The following is a 17,196-nucleotide window of genomic DNA, read 5'->3' as shown; positions in this document are numbered from 1 at the left end:
ACGAATTACCATATTTTTCACCATATAGGACGCACCGTCCCATAAGGCACACCTAGTTTTTTTGGGGGGAAATAAAGGGGAAAAAATTATTTCCCCCCCAGGCACGGGGGGGGGGGAGCCCAAGTTTCCCCCGACCCCAGCCCCCAGAACAGGCAACTCTCCGCAAGCTGTGGGAGAGCGTGCCCAGGCTTTAGCATGTAGGCAACTCTCCGCAAGCCGCGGGAGCCCGGCACGTGCTCCCACGGCTTGTGGAGAGCTGCGCGAAGCCTGGAGAGCGAGAGGGGTCGGTGCGCACCGACCCCTCTCGCTCTCCAGGCTTCAGCAAAAGCCTGCATTTGCCCAACAGGATGCACACACATTTCCCCTTCATTTTTGGAGGGGAAAAAGTGCGTCCTATAGGGCGAAAAATACGGTAAGTACTTAACCTGAGGTACCACTGTATTAACCACAGGTTGCAAATATTCCTCTTTCATTCCATCTAAAGCAGGGTTGGGGAACCTACGGCCCTCTGATGATGCTGGACTACAACTGTTATTCGACCCAGCAAACATAATCAGTATCAATGGTCAGAGGTGATAGGAGTTGTAGTTCAACAATATATGGAGGAATCCACATGGGCTGCCTCTGTATTTCGCATACATTATCACAATAATGTACTCATGCTGCTTATTTTGAACTTGAATTCTATGTACGTCTCATCAGAATTAAGTCAAAGGAGTTCCGTAAGACTTATCCCAAGATGATGATGATTAATTTCATTTATGGGGCCTCCGTAAGCAATTTACAATATAACATACACAAAGCAGTTACATATATAAAAACAGTAAAAACAACTGCATATATCTAAGTAATTCTTTAAAAAGCAATTATAAATATAAAAACAGTTTAAAAACACCACTGCATACAGCAATTCAACAACAACAAATCCAATCCAATCCAATCCAATCCAGATACCACCTTGGATAAAGATTTTAGGAAAACGTGGTTGAAAGAGGAACATCTTCAACAGGGGCCAAAAAGACAAAGAAGGTAACTGCCTGATATGTAATTGGAGAAATTTTCAAAGCGTAAGAGCTACCACTCAAAAGGACCAATTCTGACATCATGCAGAATGCACCTCCTGCTATCGGCAGGATACCCTCTATTGCAGAATCCAGTGATGGTTGGGTATGTAAAAGAAATTCCATTCCCCCTTACCTGGTGCAGGGAGCGACGTGTAGCCCAACACTGCCTTTTCTGGGTTTGGAGGCAGTTTCCTGCCCTGTGTGGCTGTACTGATGAGAGATCTTGCAAGACACTGGAAGCCAATCAGCAGGCTCCCATCGGACGTAGCTTTAGAGTGGACCTACTTAGGTCCGCTCTGAAGGGTTTAAAAGGGTGAGCTGCAGTGTCATAAGCATCACAGTTCTTGCTGAACTTTCCTTCCAACCCTCCCTCTTTTACGGGTTTCCAGGACTGTTCTGAAAGTGGGTTGACAACCTAGCTTGCATAGAAGGTGTTCCCTGCTGACAAATTGGGCTACACCTGTAGATTTTGCCTACCTCATCGCAATTGCCACAGTTATAAAGTGGAAGAGGCATTGGGCTGGATCCTTAGGGGAGCTGGCTAGGTGCTGCCCCTGTGCTCCAAAGTGGGGTCCTCCTAAGGGATCTTGGAGGGCAGCGCTTCTGTTCAGATGCCCATTCAGGGGCTGAAGGGGCCCTGCAACCCCTAATAGTGACCAGAAGAATTTTCCAGATGTTATTTGTGCCATAAATTTGGTTACCCCCAATTCCTGATCCACCAGCAAGTGGGCTTGTTGATCACTGTATACATGCCCAATGCCTGGGCCAAACCTTTCCATCTTGTGACCAATGTGAATCCAACTCTTATCTCCTGGTATTGATTTGTTGTCTGTGCCCCTCACCATGACTCCTTTGTGTCTGGGCCCCAAAGAGGCACTGTTTTAGGTACCTGGTCCCAATTGTGTATAGGGCTACATAATAATCAACTGTCTTATTTCAGGGCAGACCAATATTACCTACTCAAAGTGCCAGCAGCTCTCCAGAATTCCAGGCAGAGGCTTTTGCCTCACTTGCTACCAAATCCTTTTAACTTAAGATACTGGAGTTTGGGGACCTTCTGTATATAAAGCATTTGCCTCCCGCTGAGCTATGGTCACTCCACTAAAAATCACCTCCTAAAAATATTGGGGGAATGGGAAAGGGTATGTGAAGAATTTACAGAAGTACTTAGAGACTAGTCAATATTTTTCTATGACAACTTGGTCTCTCAAAGAAAATATGAGACTATGTATATTCCAAGAGGAAGGAGAGGACCATATTAAACAGTATAACGCAAGCTTAATAGCACAATGAGCAAAAATGCTGTGTTCTTCTTGCAGAGCTTTCCTGCTGCCATTCCTCCTGTTGTCACCTTCTGTTAAGAAAGCTGCTCTCTCTCATCCTTTTCTCCTATTTAAAAAGTTTTATACAGTACTAGCACATAGGTATTTCATTCATCTGGATACATGGCAAAAGGCCATTCACTTTGCTACTGTTATTACTACTGATCAAGCTTGCAACTAAGCTACTGATAAACAAATGGGGGAGGGGACTTTTCTCACCCCTGTTCCCATGCCACCCACCCCTAATCAAAATAAGTTATATTCTAGATCCTAGAATTATATTTTTTCATAAATGAACATACATTCAAAAAAAATTTAAATAACAAATTGCATCAATGCTGTGTTTGTTCTAAAGGGTTATGACAAAGGTTGCTTGCAGCACATTTCCCAACATTATATGCTGATTTCCATACTTTTATCTCATATTGATTCTTATTTTGCATGAATTGCCAATGAAGAGAACTTTTACACAATCCACTGAAGAATTTATAAAAAGATAAGTTGCAATCAAATATATTTAAAAGGAGCAGACTTAGGTTAAATGATTGTTGCAATTTCACAGATGCAAAATAAAATTATACTATATAAAATTATTATATAAAATTTATATAATTTTTATATATTATATAAAATTTTAGTTATACAACTGGGAAATATGCATGCATGCATCATTTGTGCCTTAATGTTATATTTAAGGTTTATCAAATACCATTCAGATGGAAGAAAAATTGTCTCTGTAAGTTCCATACAATCTATGCTGAAATATAACAGCCAGGATCTAAAGAAGCAAAGCTGGTTTTTCTTGAATAGTAGCCCCCTACAATGCATCATGACATTTTCTGAAATTGAGGGGAGTTTCAAAAAGTTTGGAATAAAATGTAGAGGGGCAGCTCTTCAAAGTAAACATTCTACTAGATGAGTTCAAGCTCTCAGGCTAATCTAAGTTTGCATCCCAAAGTTTTTTTTACTTAAGTTCAGCAATGAATATGCTTAGAGATTATTGGCTTGGGAGCTATGTTTCCAGAATAAACATTTGCCAGTATGAACAGCAGCAGCCTCTGGTGGTCTGAATGAAATAATGTGTCCATAAACACAGGAGAAATATATTTTAAAGGCATGAAAGTATATACTGTGCGTTCAGCTATTTGACTCCTTAAAAAGATACTTTCATATTATTAGGTAATGTACAATGCCTTAATTAAATAATCTCATGTGAAACATTTTCTTTTGTATGGAATGTTGTATTTGATTCAAATTTCCACTGAGTTCTTCCTTAGATTTGAACGAAATATAATCCTATGAAACATGACATTTTTCTTTTGACTACTGAACACAGTTGGCAGATGTTTTTAGGAACAAAAAATTGTCTTATAAGAAAACACAGTAAGTAAGCTTTCCTGCCATATTGTGTGAGATGAAGTTTATTACCCAGACCAAATCAATCCCCTTAACAAGCTGTAACATACATTGGCAAGTACATTATTTCATAGTTAAAAAATTTACAGCTTGAAACAATAAGCACTTTGATCTTTCAAGCTGTACTCTTAAAGCTTCAGAAGGTACGCATAATCTGCTAGTTAGTCATTTCTATTTATATTCGTCTCATAGAAAAAGACTTAGCAGAGACCTCCGTTCTGTTGTAGCTTATGGTTGTAAATATGGATTACCATAGAGGTTTGTGTAGAATTCTTGAATAATGGAAAACTGGGCCATTCACAGATATTTAAGTATATATTAGTTACAAAAGAGAGAGTAATAATTAAAATAACGAAGTTATAAAGCTAACATATTCAAGCTTTTCTGAATAAATTACTTAAAAAACAAACCCAGAACACAATCAGTATAGACTATTATGCAGATAGTATTTAACTGCTCTTCAGTAGTGTATTTGGAAGTGGTAATGCATTTAGTAAAACAAGATTTTCTCTTGCATAGGAGTATTGTCTTCTCTACTTTCTGCAGCTATGTTGTGTGTGTGTGTGTTTAATTATTAAATAGTATTGGTCTGCCCGTCTGCCTGTCTTTGGGTATAACTCCACTGTGTTTTGGTGACATCCCTTATGGGTTTATGGGAGTAGTCAACCAGTGTTCTCCTAGTAGGAATTAGCACAAACTGTATTTTTTTTAAAGTCTGCTGAGCATACTACAAACCTTTCTCAGAGCCTAGTACTACAAGACTGGAAAACAGCACCTTCTAATGTAAGTCATGTAGATCTACCTTAATTTGACTGTTCATCAGATGCCTAAACACACAGTAATGTGGAATTTAATAGGTAAATTTGCAAAACAAAGGAAAACAAAAAGACCACTGTGAAAAAGTGAGAAATAAAAATATTATCACTGTACATACAGATATACAGAAGAGCAATGGTGTGGCAATGTCAACTTTCAATAATATAAGTTCACTATCTATAATGGTCCAATCTTAATTCATACGCTAGCAAACAAGAAACAAAAGGATTGGTCTTCTCATAGAGAAGTCCTCTTAGTCATTTTGATAAACAATGCATGAAGTAAATAAAAGTAATTTTGAAACATCCGTGCTATGAAGTCTGCCTATTTAGTTTGACTTTTAGTGTGTTCTCAAGGAATTCAACCTGGGTAGAATTGAGACTTCAAGGACTGCAAATGTCATGAATTTCTCCCCTCTGCAGCCCCCCCAAGCAGGTCACCAAGGGATGTGGCCCCTCTGGTGATGCTTTAGTTGTGGAGATATATTTGAATTCTGAGGTGTGTTCTGCTTGTGCAGTAAAATCTTTGGCTCTAAGCTGTATTCTAATAGGTGACCTGAATTGGCAGGCAAAAAAGAACAATGTAATACTTCATGCAGTGGCATTCTCACCAAACATCGGAATGAAAGCAATTCACACTTAATGATACAGCACTGTGACTCAGGTCCTGTTCTCAGCCTAACTACCCAAACCCAAAGAGAAACACAGGAAAGGGTCTTAAATCTGGGCAGCTGTACAACACCCTGTACATCACCAAGGTTCTCTTACCTTAAAAGAGGAGGTGCTTCTCTTAAAGTGGAGCAGACTAATGAGTAATCTAGTGCACATCATATAAGGAAGTAATATGGAAAAGCCAACACTTTTCAGTTGCTCATTAAAATAAAGCTATTATTTTCCTCATTCTTTCCTGTTCCTCATTCATTCATATAGACATGCAATTGGTTCCTATTTCTTTCATTTTAGCATCTAAAGTTAAACTTATTAGGTAAACTGTATTTGTTTTATACACTGAAGTCATCTAGAGTAACATTAACCATCATCATAAGGAACATGCAAAAAAATTGCAAAACATTCCTATCCCCCCTGGGTTTTCACTGTTCAATCATCCTAGGTATCCTAGGCAGAACATTCTAATGACACTGGAGCATTTATGACATATTTTATTCTTGAATAACAATGCAAACTTCTATAAAAAGAGCTTTGAAAATTGTATGAATATGTCTCGAATGTATAATGCATCATATGTATATGAAGCAGAATATGTCAAAGTGCAAATAATATTGTTTGTGCCCCCTGCAGAATTAGAAATCCTTGGGTAGCACTGTTATAACGATCCCATGCTGCTAGTATTACAAAGTGCAAAGGTTCACTGGCTAAGAAAAGAAAAGAGCAAGGGGCAGAATTTCCTCACTGCACTGTTCTTGAACTATTTTGGCTTAAATATTTATTAAGGTATTTATTAATAACTGTCTCCCTTTATCTTCCTTCAGAAGTTTAGCTGAAATACAGTGGGTGCGTACTCATACAGAAATGTTACATTATATGGTAATGCTACAACCATACAATATCAACATCAGAATTTTGCTCACTATATTATTAATTTATCAGGCAATATGTTAAAGTATTAGACTATCATTTAATATTCTTGCTTCTCAAAAATATAACAGCATAATGCTGCAAACAGTCACCATCTGTAAAACATGTTGCCTAAACTGTATTTAAAGAGTGTTTCTGAAAGACAGATCTTATACACACATCTACTCAAAAAACATTTCATAAATTACTTTTCAAATCAGTCCTTGTCTCTGGAATGCATATTATGTTCCCTAGGGCTTTATTTGAAGTTTCTCTTTGAAATTAAGTACTATTTCCACCCCCACCCCCCACACTTTCACATTGAATGCAAATGAAAATAACAATAGAAAGAAGACAGTTTTACTTTTAGTACTTGCTAGTTATATAAATGAAGAAAAACCACATTTTTAGAGTGCAATTATGTATGTGAAATTAAAACATTTTTCTATTAATCAGTGTTAACATAAAACAAAATAGAGCAACTTACTCTAATATACAATTGCACTGTTTCCTTTTCTTTTTGTGGATTCCGATATTTCTCATAGAAGTCCCGTCGCTTCTTTGTATCTTTTTGGATTTTATCTTTTCTCTCTCTCTTTTCTGCAGGTTCATCTGAGCTATCAGGAGACAGCTGTACTTGGGCTTTTGTCTTTTCAATCTCAATATAGTTCTCATTCGGATTCAGTACTATTACTCCATAGCCTTCCTATGTCAGAGGAAGAAGAAAAAGAATACATATAGATTTTGCCTTTGAAATGGTTTACATTTTATTTTATTGTCTTGAATGTATATTTAAAATATTTTCATAAAGTTGACAAAGGATAGAACTGTTTCATTCATTTTGTGTTTCTATGTGAATTTATTTAGTCTACATTTATGTTCACTTATTTGCCTTTTAGTAACTTTTCAATATTGTATGCAATTCTTCAGAAAGTAGACTTTTTAAAATAAAAAAGTGATTATAGAACATGGTCACTAGCATATATAGTTAATGCTTCATTGACAGAAACTTTTACTTTTACCAACATTGCCTCTTTTAAAAACTATTCAGGCAGATTTATGCTCCAATCTTATGTGCAGTTAGTTTTTTTTAAAATCAGAATGATTTCAAAGGGATTTAAGCAGTCAAACTGTGTATAGGATTACAGCCTAAACTATTAAACACTTTTGTCCCATAGCAGATAATTGACAAACTGATAGCTCAGTAACAATGAATCAATATAAACTGTGATTATTTGATGTTGCTAAGAAATCAATGAATTAGTTACCAGTTTAGACCTGAACAATTTTATTGGAATTATATGATGTATCATCTTCACAGACTTTAGGAAAAAGTAGCATTTTATTTTTCTCAGAAAATGTTTACTAATGAAGAATATATGAAAGCATGGTGCATTTTGTGTAGGTTAAACAAAATACTGAAATACCCATGCAAAAGGAGGAGAAAGGAAACAAAAGAAAAATAACAACACATAATTTGTGGATCTATCTTCAAGATTATTTTGAAAATCTTATTTATAGTTTACTAAACAAGTTCCAGGTATTGAAGTAAAACTCATTTTAACCTAGTTAATCCAACAAATAACTTCTGCCTAACAGACCAAGTGAGCAGATGAAAGACTACCTATATAGATGATCAAAGTTAACAAAGGATACTTTATTTGGTGTTGCTTTATTCTAATCTATGTAGCTATTCAAAAATCTTGTAATGCATTGTAGTAACTGTCAGGTAGACAGATTGTCACTTGGTGATTTTCTACAGTTGGACACACTCGACTAGTTATTAAAATCACATTTGAAGAACGTTCTTACTCCTCTTCCTTGTGCCTGTACAACTTTTCACGCCCTTCTCAAATTTCTGCTATACCTTCTCCTCCCACCAAAACTAAAGTTAAAGAACACTGTTGCACTCTGTTAAGCAGGGTGAAATAGAGGCATTCAGTTCACTGTCTATGGTATAAGGGAACATGGCAAAAAGGTCACCACAGGCCAAAGAGAAAATTGCCTCCTAGATGCTGTACCATGAGTAAGTGATCTCCTGTCATCTTTTCCCCCTCAGCTCTCTCTTCAGAGTGAACCTATTCATTCACACGTACCTTATTCTCTGGAATGGAGTGATCATGTATAAAGTATAAATTGTACTAGAGTATAAGATGATTCAATTCAGATATGTATGAAAATGAACTTAGGATCCAAATGTGTAATATTCTGAAAAACAGATTCCTGCCTTCAGGGACTAATTCAAAACTACTAATGAAATAACACTAACTAAACAAAGCACCTTTCATACTATTTTAAACAACATGCAGAGAAAAAACTGGTTAACTTTTTATAACCATTCAGAAACGGTGCCCTGCAGAGCTCAGTGCTTTAGTTCGCTGTCCATGTTCCTGACCTGTTTATTCTGAGCAGATGTTCTGCGTATTGATTCTTTCTTACTTTCACTACAATGCAAGATGTAAAATTCATGTATTTGTTATGATTTTACATGTGTAACTGAAACTGTATCCACGTTTTGTTGCTCACAAAAACAGACACACATAAATCACCAGAGAAGTAAAATTTGTCTAAGTTATTGATTATGTAACTGAAAATTACATGACTCATTTGTCCAATTTTATGAGGACATAATGTCAATTTTTCAAAGACACATCAACAGATGAAAAATGAATCCATTTCAAAAATCACAGCAACATAAATCAATTAAAGGATTTTTATCAATTAGGTTTTAAACAGCACAAACCAACCCTCAGTAGCTCTTTAAAACTTTTTCAAATACCATATTTGTTAGAGTAACAATAAATTAGCCTGGAAATTCTATCATACACTTCATGGTTTCTTTCTAAAAACCCATTATAAATGTTGCTTTGCTTGTAAGGAAGTTGATATAAAGTCATATTCTTTTCCATCTTTTGTCCTCAGCCACTTCAGCCTGAACTATATGAAGAAAAATAGGCATAGGAAAGAGGATTAGGTGTAATATACAATACTTGCTCAGATAAAAGGATGTAGAAATGCAACATAGCATATATAACCACAGCAGAATTTAACCTCTATCAGTTTTGCTAAATTGTTATCAACTCAACCTATCAGAAGTTAATCTATGTCTTTAACCATAGTATGACCTTTGTTTCCTCTTCACTCCTGCAAACAATGCAGGGTTGGGTTTTTAAAAAAGATTTCACTGGGGTCTTTAATATTTATATTTCAATCTGCATGATTTTTGAATAGCAGACTTGTAAAGGGAGTTATTCAATTTTAATATGTAAAATAAAATTGTTCTATTACCAAATTATCAACGTCAAAGCCCAAATAAGTTCTGGACATTACCACTGGCTTGAATGACTTAAAGCAAAGTTGACATCAACCTATGTTTAGGTAAAGATTTAAAATATGCTGTGGCAAGTAGTAAGACAAAGCTTTGGTTTTATAAAAAGGGCATACAACCTGTAACGTACCTTTTAGGGAAAGTGAGCAAATACTACTCTATGACCTCAGTTTAGGCAGAAGCACGCACACCCCCTTCATATTTAAATGACTGTTCAGAACAGTATCAACTGATCAGTAGCTACTAGCCTTGTTTCTAGTCCAGGTGGCCCAATTAGATGTAAGAAAATGCCTTCAAAAATTAAACAAACCCATAGGTTAACTTCTTAATATTACTTTCATTTTTAAAAGCAGCCTTTTAATTATGTCTATATTTGGAAAGCCATATTTTCTAAATTAAGTAACATTTTCAAAGATAATTGCCAATACTGCTTTTTCTAACCTTATTAGATAAATCTCTCTCCCTTCTCCCAATACAAATATGCTTTGCAGATTGTTAGAAATATTGGCACCAATCAACTGCAATATACTATATTTGAGACAGAATACAGTATTCAGTAATCTTCAAGTCCATGTGCACAGACCAATTAGCACCAATTGTTGTGATAGATGTTTTCAGGACAGATGCAGGAAAACAAAGCTATTTGCTAGATACCCAATTTGATAGTATCCAACATCAGTTCTAAAATCTATCGGGCAGAACATATACCACAAGGATATTATCTGATATCTCTCCAAAGTCTATGGCATTAGGGTGGTGTAAATTACGAAGCCATTCCAAACAGCTATTTCAGAAAGCTTATTTTCAATTTTATATATGAGCTTACTTGACTTTCAGATGATAAGATGAAGTAAAAGCAAGCTTAGATAGACAACTGTTAGCAACTACACAGAATCCGAAGAATGCTTTGTATCAAATGTCACAGAAAATGCCACAAGTGTGTTAGGTAGCAAAATATAATGGTCACATCCTGTTTAAGAAGTCTCTATAAAATGCCCCACACTCTCTGTATATACATAAAACTAATATAGCACATTAGTTTTAGCATATTAGCCAGTAATAGGATAGTCAATAGCAATAACAAGTATTTGAGATACATTCTGGAATTCTACAAACCTCTTACGTCTGGAAAATGAATAATGAGCTGAAAGCATTCAGTCCTGCATATTAATTCAACAGAATGGGATGCCATATGTGACCAGAGAGGTCAGAGGCTAGAGTGGAATCCCTTGACCTATGCAACTATCTTTCTGGCCTGTAAGTAAGAATCTGTAGCAGATCATTTTCTTGAGCTTTATCAATTTGATTCTTTTTTTAAAAAAAGAAACCCATTTACAACATTTGAAGCAAGATCAAAGTTAATCCTCAGGAAAAGCAACCCAAAGAGCTAAGATCTGTAACTTAGATTTATGCATGTTTAAAATGGACATAAGAATGGCCATTCATCTTTTTGAAAGATGTATGTTCTGTTTATTTCCCATCTTTTTCATAAGAAAAGTACCTATGTGTCACTGTTGCAACATCCTAGGTGCAACAGTAGGATGAGGTCATGACAACCAATCAGAAGTCACTAGTGAAGCGTAAAAGTAAACATAGCTGTTGGAGATGCAGCTCAGCTTGAAAAATGCCCCCTCCATTATTTGAGCAATTTTCTCAAGACGTGACCTGAGACTGAAACGCCTGAAATGTCAGTTGACTCCTTTTTGTATTTCCACCCAATGTGCATTTTGGCAACTGCACCCTGCTAACACTTTGTAATATTTTCATCCCAGTTACACCTCATCTCTCAGGCTCCTGAATTCCACTGCTGTGTCCAAATGTGTAAAAATGCTGTATTACTGCCAAACACACATTGTTCAACCAAGTTTCCAACTTAAAATAGCTCATCAAGTTAGGCAGGAAAAGAAAACATGCCACAAAAAGTTTTTAGAGGACCACCTGTTGTCTATTATTTTTACATAGCACTTACTCATAAATCATAACACAGGGTAATTAATCAAGCTGTCAAAGAAAAGGTCAAAGGTTAGGTAGGGGAGTCAGAAGGTCATGCATGGGCTGATAGAGGTCAGGGTCACACCACATTCCTCATTATCAAGTTGGGATGAGAGACGGCCCAAGCAAACAAAAGTGAAAGCAGATGGAGAAGTGAGTGGATAAAAAAAAGAAAGAAAATTTCACAAACAAAAAGAAAAGTGAAAGAAGAGTGTCAGCTGCTTTCAAATAAAGAGCAGAATAGAACTGAAATACTCTGAAATGTGCTCAAAAGGTCTAAATACAACATTAAAACCTGTATTTTTATTCTTTACATATAATATAGATTTATTTGAAAAATATTTGGTAGAAAACAAGCAACATAAAACTACATGCTCTTGATTAAGTTTCTTATAAATTTTCCCTACATTTTCAGGCATATTAGGAAAAAAATAGCTACTTTGATCATCATCATCAAATCCTGCTTTTCCTTTTATAGCTACGACCTATTGAAATGTAATAAAAAGCTCTTATTTGTATGAAAAATACGTTTTGAACTATATTCTTCATACACACAAATGTTCATTAACACAAAGCATCATAAAAGTCCTTCTGGATGACACAAGAGTTATAAAATATTCTATGATTACACTGACCTGAATTAGATGCAGAATACTGTGCAAAATTAGCTGTCACCCTTTCCTCAAAATCTTTGTTAATCTCATTTTGAATGTTTGCAGCTTTATCAACACATGCATCAATGTCAGCTCCTTGGTTACTGAACCGCTGTACTTGGAAGAAGATATAATTAAAATGTTTTGGCACAGAAAAGGTGAAATTGTATCTTCCCCTGTTCCCTGAGGAGTCTGTAAAACATGTAGGATATATTGACAAACACACACCCTTGTCTAGAGCCCTGACATTCCAGGTCACCAACTGCTATTTATTTCAGAATATTTACACTTACCCATATGATCACCTGCTGTGTTACTAACTTTTAATGGCTGCAAAAAGTGTAAGAATAAAAACCTCTTAATGCCTCTCCTGATAACTTTATTTTAATTCTGGAAAGGCTTCCTGCTCGTGTTCTAACCACTTAGATTAAGTGATATATAAATGCCTTAAATAGTAAATAAATGTCTAGAACTATTATTCAGGCATTTTAAAACCCTTGCATGATATGAGAGCTGAGGCTGAGAGTGCTTACTGCAACTCCAGTTGGTGTCTCCATAGCCCTCCATGAGTTAGAGGAGTAACCTCTACAGTAGGAAGTATTTTCTACCTGTGAAGGCTCCCTTTGTGTTTGAGAACCCTGATTTTCCATGGTTCTAAACTGTGTGGGGTGACAATTTGAATAGAAAAGTCTTCTTTGCTGCAGACGTCATTCCTTCAACTCATGGAAGGCAATGGTGATGGGAGCAGAGAGTGCCCTCATCCTTAGCCCCTTCTTATCGCCTGGGAGATTTAGATTGTTTGAGCAGTGCAACTATAAAAGAAACATGCAGTGTGTGTTACTTGGAAATACTATTATGTAATAATGTTGCAACTATCTAGATTTTAGAAACATTATAAACGTATCTAGATATTAACTGTTGATTTTGTTTATTCTCATACAACAATTTTTTCAGCAGAGTCAATGTCATGAACCTAGACTTACAAGGGTGCTTTCTTAGGCGGAAGGGAAGAAGCAATCACTGATTCTTCCTTCCCTGTGTTCTCCCAAAAAAATCTGCTACGGAGAGTTGGTGGACCCTGTGGAACAGTAAGGGAAACGGCACTGGGGAATGCAGGAGGATAGGAAATTAGACAAAAATCTCCTCCCTCCCTTCTTTTAGCAGGAACATCTGCAGGATTTGCAAAGGGCCTAGTATGGTTCCAGCCCAATAAGAACGGAGTGTGATATAACACTTTCAAGTTGTAATTAGTAAACTAAATTCTCCAGAATTAAAGAGCTGAGCTAAGTTATATTACTCTAAAAGAGATGCTAAGAGTGCACACTGGACAAAACAAAAACCAAAGGATGTTTCTTATATATTTTGAACCAGTGTTAATGTTCAAAACATATTTCTGATCTTTGTAGGCTGCTCTGGGACGTAAAGGTAAAGGGACCCCTGACCATTAAGTCCAGGGTTGAGGTGCTCATCTCGCTTTACTGGCTGAGGGAGCCGGTGTTTGTCCGCAGACAGCTTCTGAGTCATGTGGCCAACATGACTAAGCAGCTTCTGGCGAACCACAGCAGTGCACGGAAACGCTGTTTACCTCCCCGCCGGAGCGGTACCTATTTATCTACTTGCACTTTGACATGCTTTCGAACTGCTAGGTTGGCAGGAGCAGGGACTAAACAACGGGAGCTCACCCTGTGGCGGGGATTCGAACCACTGACCTTCTGATCGGCAAGCCCTAGGCTCTGTGGTTTAGAGCACAGCGCCACCCATGTCCCTGCTCTGGGACATATTTCCAGCTGAAAGAGGGCTAAAAATATTCTAAATAAATATGCTATTACAATAATAAAGATGTTACATTAATAATTTTTCAGACGCTAATTATTTTTTGGGGGGGGAGTGTGACTTCATTTGATGGAAAATTAAAAGGTATTGTACTCCATACATTTACTTTCCCAACAAGCATGCACTGAGGATGGGATCCAGAAAACGCTGTGCTAGCATAACTTTGCAAGGCACCAGGACTGAAGCAATGCTATGACGACAAGGGTTTTACAGCAAACATAAATGGCAGAAAACACATTTGTTTTTTTTAATGAAGAGCAAAAATAGTATGTTTTTAAGAAATAATACAAAATATGGTGTATTCAATGGATTGGATGCAAACTGTGCCTTCCAGAAATGGAAGGACTCCTTCTGTCTACAGAAACCTTCTCTTTCAGAGGAGGAATCCTACTGATGGAATGGGGAAGAAGGTATCTTTCATTTATTTTCCCTCTCCCCACAGCCCATATGCCTCCAAAAAAAAATGTTCCAGAGGGCTGGGGACCCTTTGGAACAGCATGGGAATTGCTGCTGGGGAAAAAATAAACCATAGGAGTGTTCACATGTTACACTCAACAAGTATACAAATTATGTACACAGTAGCTCAGTTGTGGAAATTAACAAGTGTATGAATTTACATGTATAGAAACAGTATGTACCTACGTCCAGTGTAACATTTGAACAAGTCTACCTATCATAATGAGTCAATTCAAACTCTGTAGACTGTGGTGCATAACAGTGTTTACACCAATAATTTCAAGATATCGTTTGTGCAAAGTTATGTAACTTTATATTATCTCACATGAGTTCAAATAAGGAGGAAACCATTCATGATTATACCCACAAGGTCACACATTCTATCAAGAACTGGTGTGAGTAATGATTACAAGACTGTGTTACAAATCAGAAAGCTCCCAGTTTGAATATCTTTTCTACCATGAATTCAACAGGTAACCTTAGGCCAGCTATTTTCACTCAGTCACAGGCTACCATCTGAACTAGAATAGTGGTATTTGCCTACCTTACAGGGTTTCAAAAATGGGGTGCCATTCTAAGTATTATTTTAAAAAAAAAATTAGACTGCATTTTAAGCAAAGAGCCTAAAAAGTGGTTTACGATTTATCATACTGAGCAATCACAATTTAAAAGTGAAATGAAATAAAATAAATTTAATCACAAAAACATTACTAAAATCAGCACTAGGGAAACAAAATATAGTCAAACTAAAACTGCGGGAGGCAGTGGAAGACAGGAGTGCCTGGCGTGCTCTGGTCCATGGGGTCACGAAGAGTCGGACATGACTAAACAACTAAACAACAACAACAAAACCAGAACAGTCCATCATACAGCTATTAAAAACCAAAGCGAAGAGGAAGTATCTTTAAAGACACATGAATATATAAAGGAAAGGCACCTGTGTAACCACATGGGATTAAATTCTACAGCTGAGGAGCTACTACCTGTTCCAGGGCTCCTGAGAATGATCTTAAGGTGCAGGCACTTTGATATGGGTAGATGTAGAGCTTAAAGTAACCCAGTCCCAATATCCAGAAAGCCTCTCCTCATCCAAGAGGGGAGGTGTTGTGGGTGGGACGCAATTTCTGCGTCATGCAGGGGGGCGTTACGCCCCTGCCCCACTCACCTGGCTGGCGCACCACGCCCACAGGTAAGCGCCCAACCGGGCGGCTTGGAGGGGGCGTGGTTTGCAGTTTAACTTACTGCTGTGCCAGCCATTCCGCCTCATTTTCCACCTTCTCGTTGCGAGTCATTGGAAACCAGTGCAACCGGTAAAACATAGCTGTAATGTGCTCCAAATGCTTGGCACTAACCAATATCTCGGCAGCTACATTTTGCAAATAAATAAAGGTGCTTCATTGGAAAGAAGTTACAAAGAAGCATATGCTCAAGCCAGAAGAAGTATATATATGTCTGCTCTCCAGGAGAGTACCAAAAGCTGTCTTGGGGCAGAAATAGATTCTAAAAGTTTATCATATGCTAACTAATAGAAAATGAAGAGAAAGGGATGGGACTCCAGGAGGTGAAGAAAAGAGAGGATGATGTGTAGGAAGGACTTTGCTGTGCAAGAGCAGAGTGGGAAGGTATTATAAGTGGAACCTACAGTGTATCCTCAACCCCTAACAGCAGTAGCGCTGCTGAGGGTTACAGCTAGCTAAGCTGTAAGGGGTAGGTACAAAAAATTTGCCTTCTCCCTTCCCTCCTGGTTTTCCTTTGCTTTTGTCCACTTAGCTTTCTGTGGCTCTTGGAGTCCACTGAGCATGCTGATTGTTTTCCAGTGGCTTCTTTTTAGCACTCAGCCACCTGAGTACATTATTTGATAGGGCAAGTGGAACTGGCAGCTACAGCACTGTATCCTCATTTCCTAGCAGCAGAACTGTTCTTGTTCAGGGTTCCAGTCAACCATTATAGAGTCAGTTTGGCTGATTCCCCACCCTATTTTTTCCTCTTCTGACTGATATTCAACATTCCATGACTCATGGAAACTGCTGACCAGGCTCAATCCTCAATCCAGTGTTTTGGCCTTATATTTTCTTTTAATTTAGAAACTTTAGCATATTTAGAGAATCACTTATTTATATAGAAACCAGTGCTTTAGGATTGCCTCATTTCGCCTGCAAATGGACAAATACTCTGAGGGGGAAAGGAAACCTGTTTGAATTTTGTGCATTTTCAGGTTTCTAGTGCCTGTGATCTTACTGAGGTTTTTGAAATAATTTCAGTTTACCATTCTGATGTCCTCCATCTCGTAAGTAACCTATCAATTTAAGGAGAGTCATCCAACTGGGGGCATTGTTATGCCCCTATAGTTTGCATGGCTAGAAAGGTCTGATAACTTTACACTTTCTGGTGGTTTGTATGAATCAATCAGAGAGTCCAAATACCTTCTTCCCCTTTCTTCTGAAAGATATATTATTTGTTTGCCTGTTGTTTCTTAGTTCTACAGATCACACTTTGTCATACCAGTAATCCCAAAATGGTTTCCAACATATAAAACCACTCAATTATAGAGGCGTTTGAATAAAAGTTAAGGATAGGAATCAAAACAGAACTGCGCCAGTCCTGAGATTGGTAACAACGGCAACACAATTTATTTGCTGTCTAGTGCAAGGGAACAGCCAGCCTGATACGGGGTTAAAATTTGGCCCACAAGGCTGTTTTCCCCAAACCACAGCCCCACATTTGATATGGTATGTATCATCA

At 37.4% G+C, this 17,196-nt stretch overlaps 1 protein-coding gene across 7 annotated transcripts in view; it reads right to left on the bottom strand.

The window, feature by feature from the left end:
- Window positions 1-17,196, bottom strand: part of ARB2A (ARB2 cotranscriptional regulator A) — a 206,324-nt gene that overhangs the window by 121,589 nt on the left and 67,539 nt on the right. For all 7 annotated transcript variants that reach the window (XM_081930198.1, XM_081930197.1, XM_081930199.1 and 4 more), the window contains one exon: window positions 6,680-6,898. In XM_081930198.1, coding sequence (XP_081786324.1) covers window positions 6,680-6,898 — 219 coding nt within the window. The remainder of the gene's footprint in view (window positions 1-6,679; window positions 6,899-17,196) is intronic.

The sequence above is a fragment of the Podarcis melisellensis genome (assembly GCF_964234715.1).
Source record: "Podarcis melisellensis genome assembly, chromosome: 11".
NCBI classification, from domain to species: domain Eukaryota; kingdom Metazoa; phylum Chordata; class Lepidosauria; order Squamata; family Lacertidae; genus Podarcis; species Podarcis melisellensis.
Note: the sequence above shows the minus strand (reverse complement) of the source record. Positions and strands in the feature narration are given on the sequence as shown.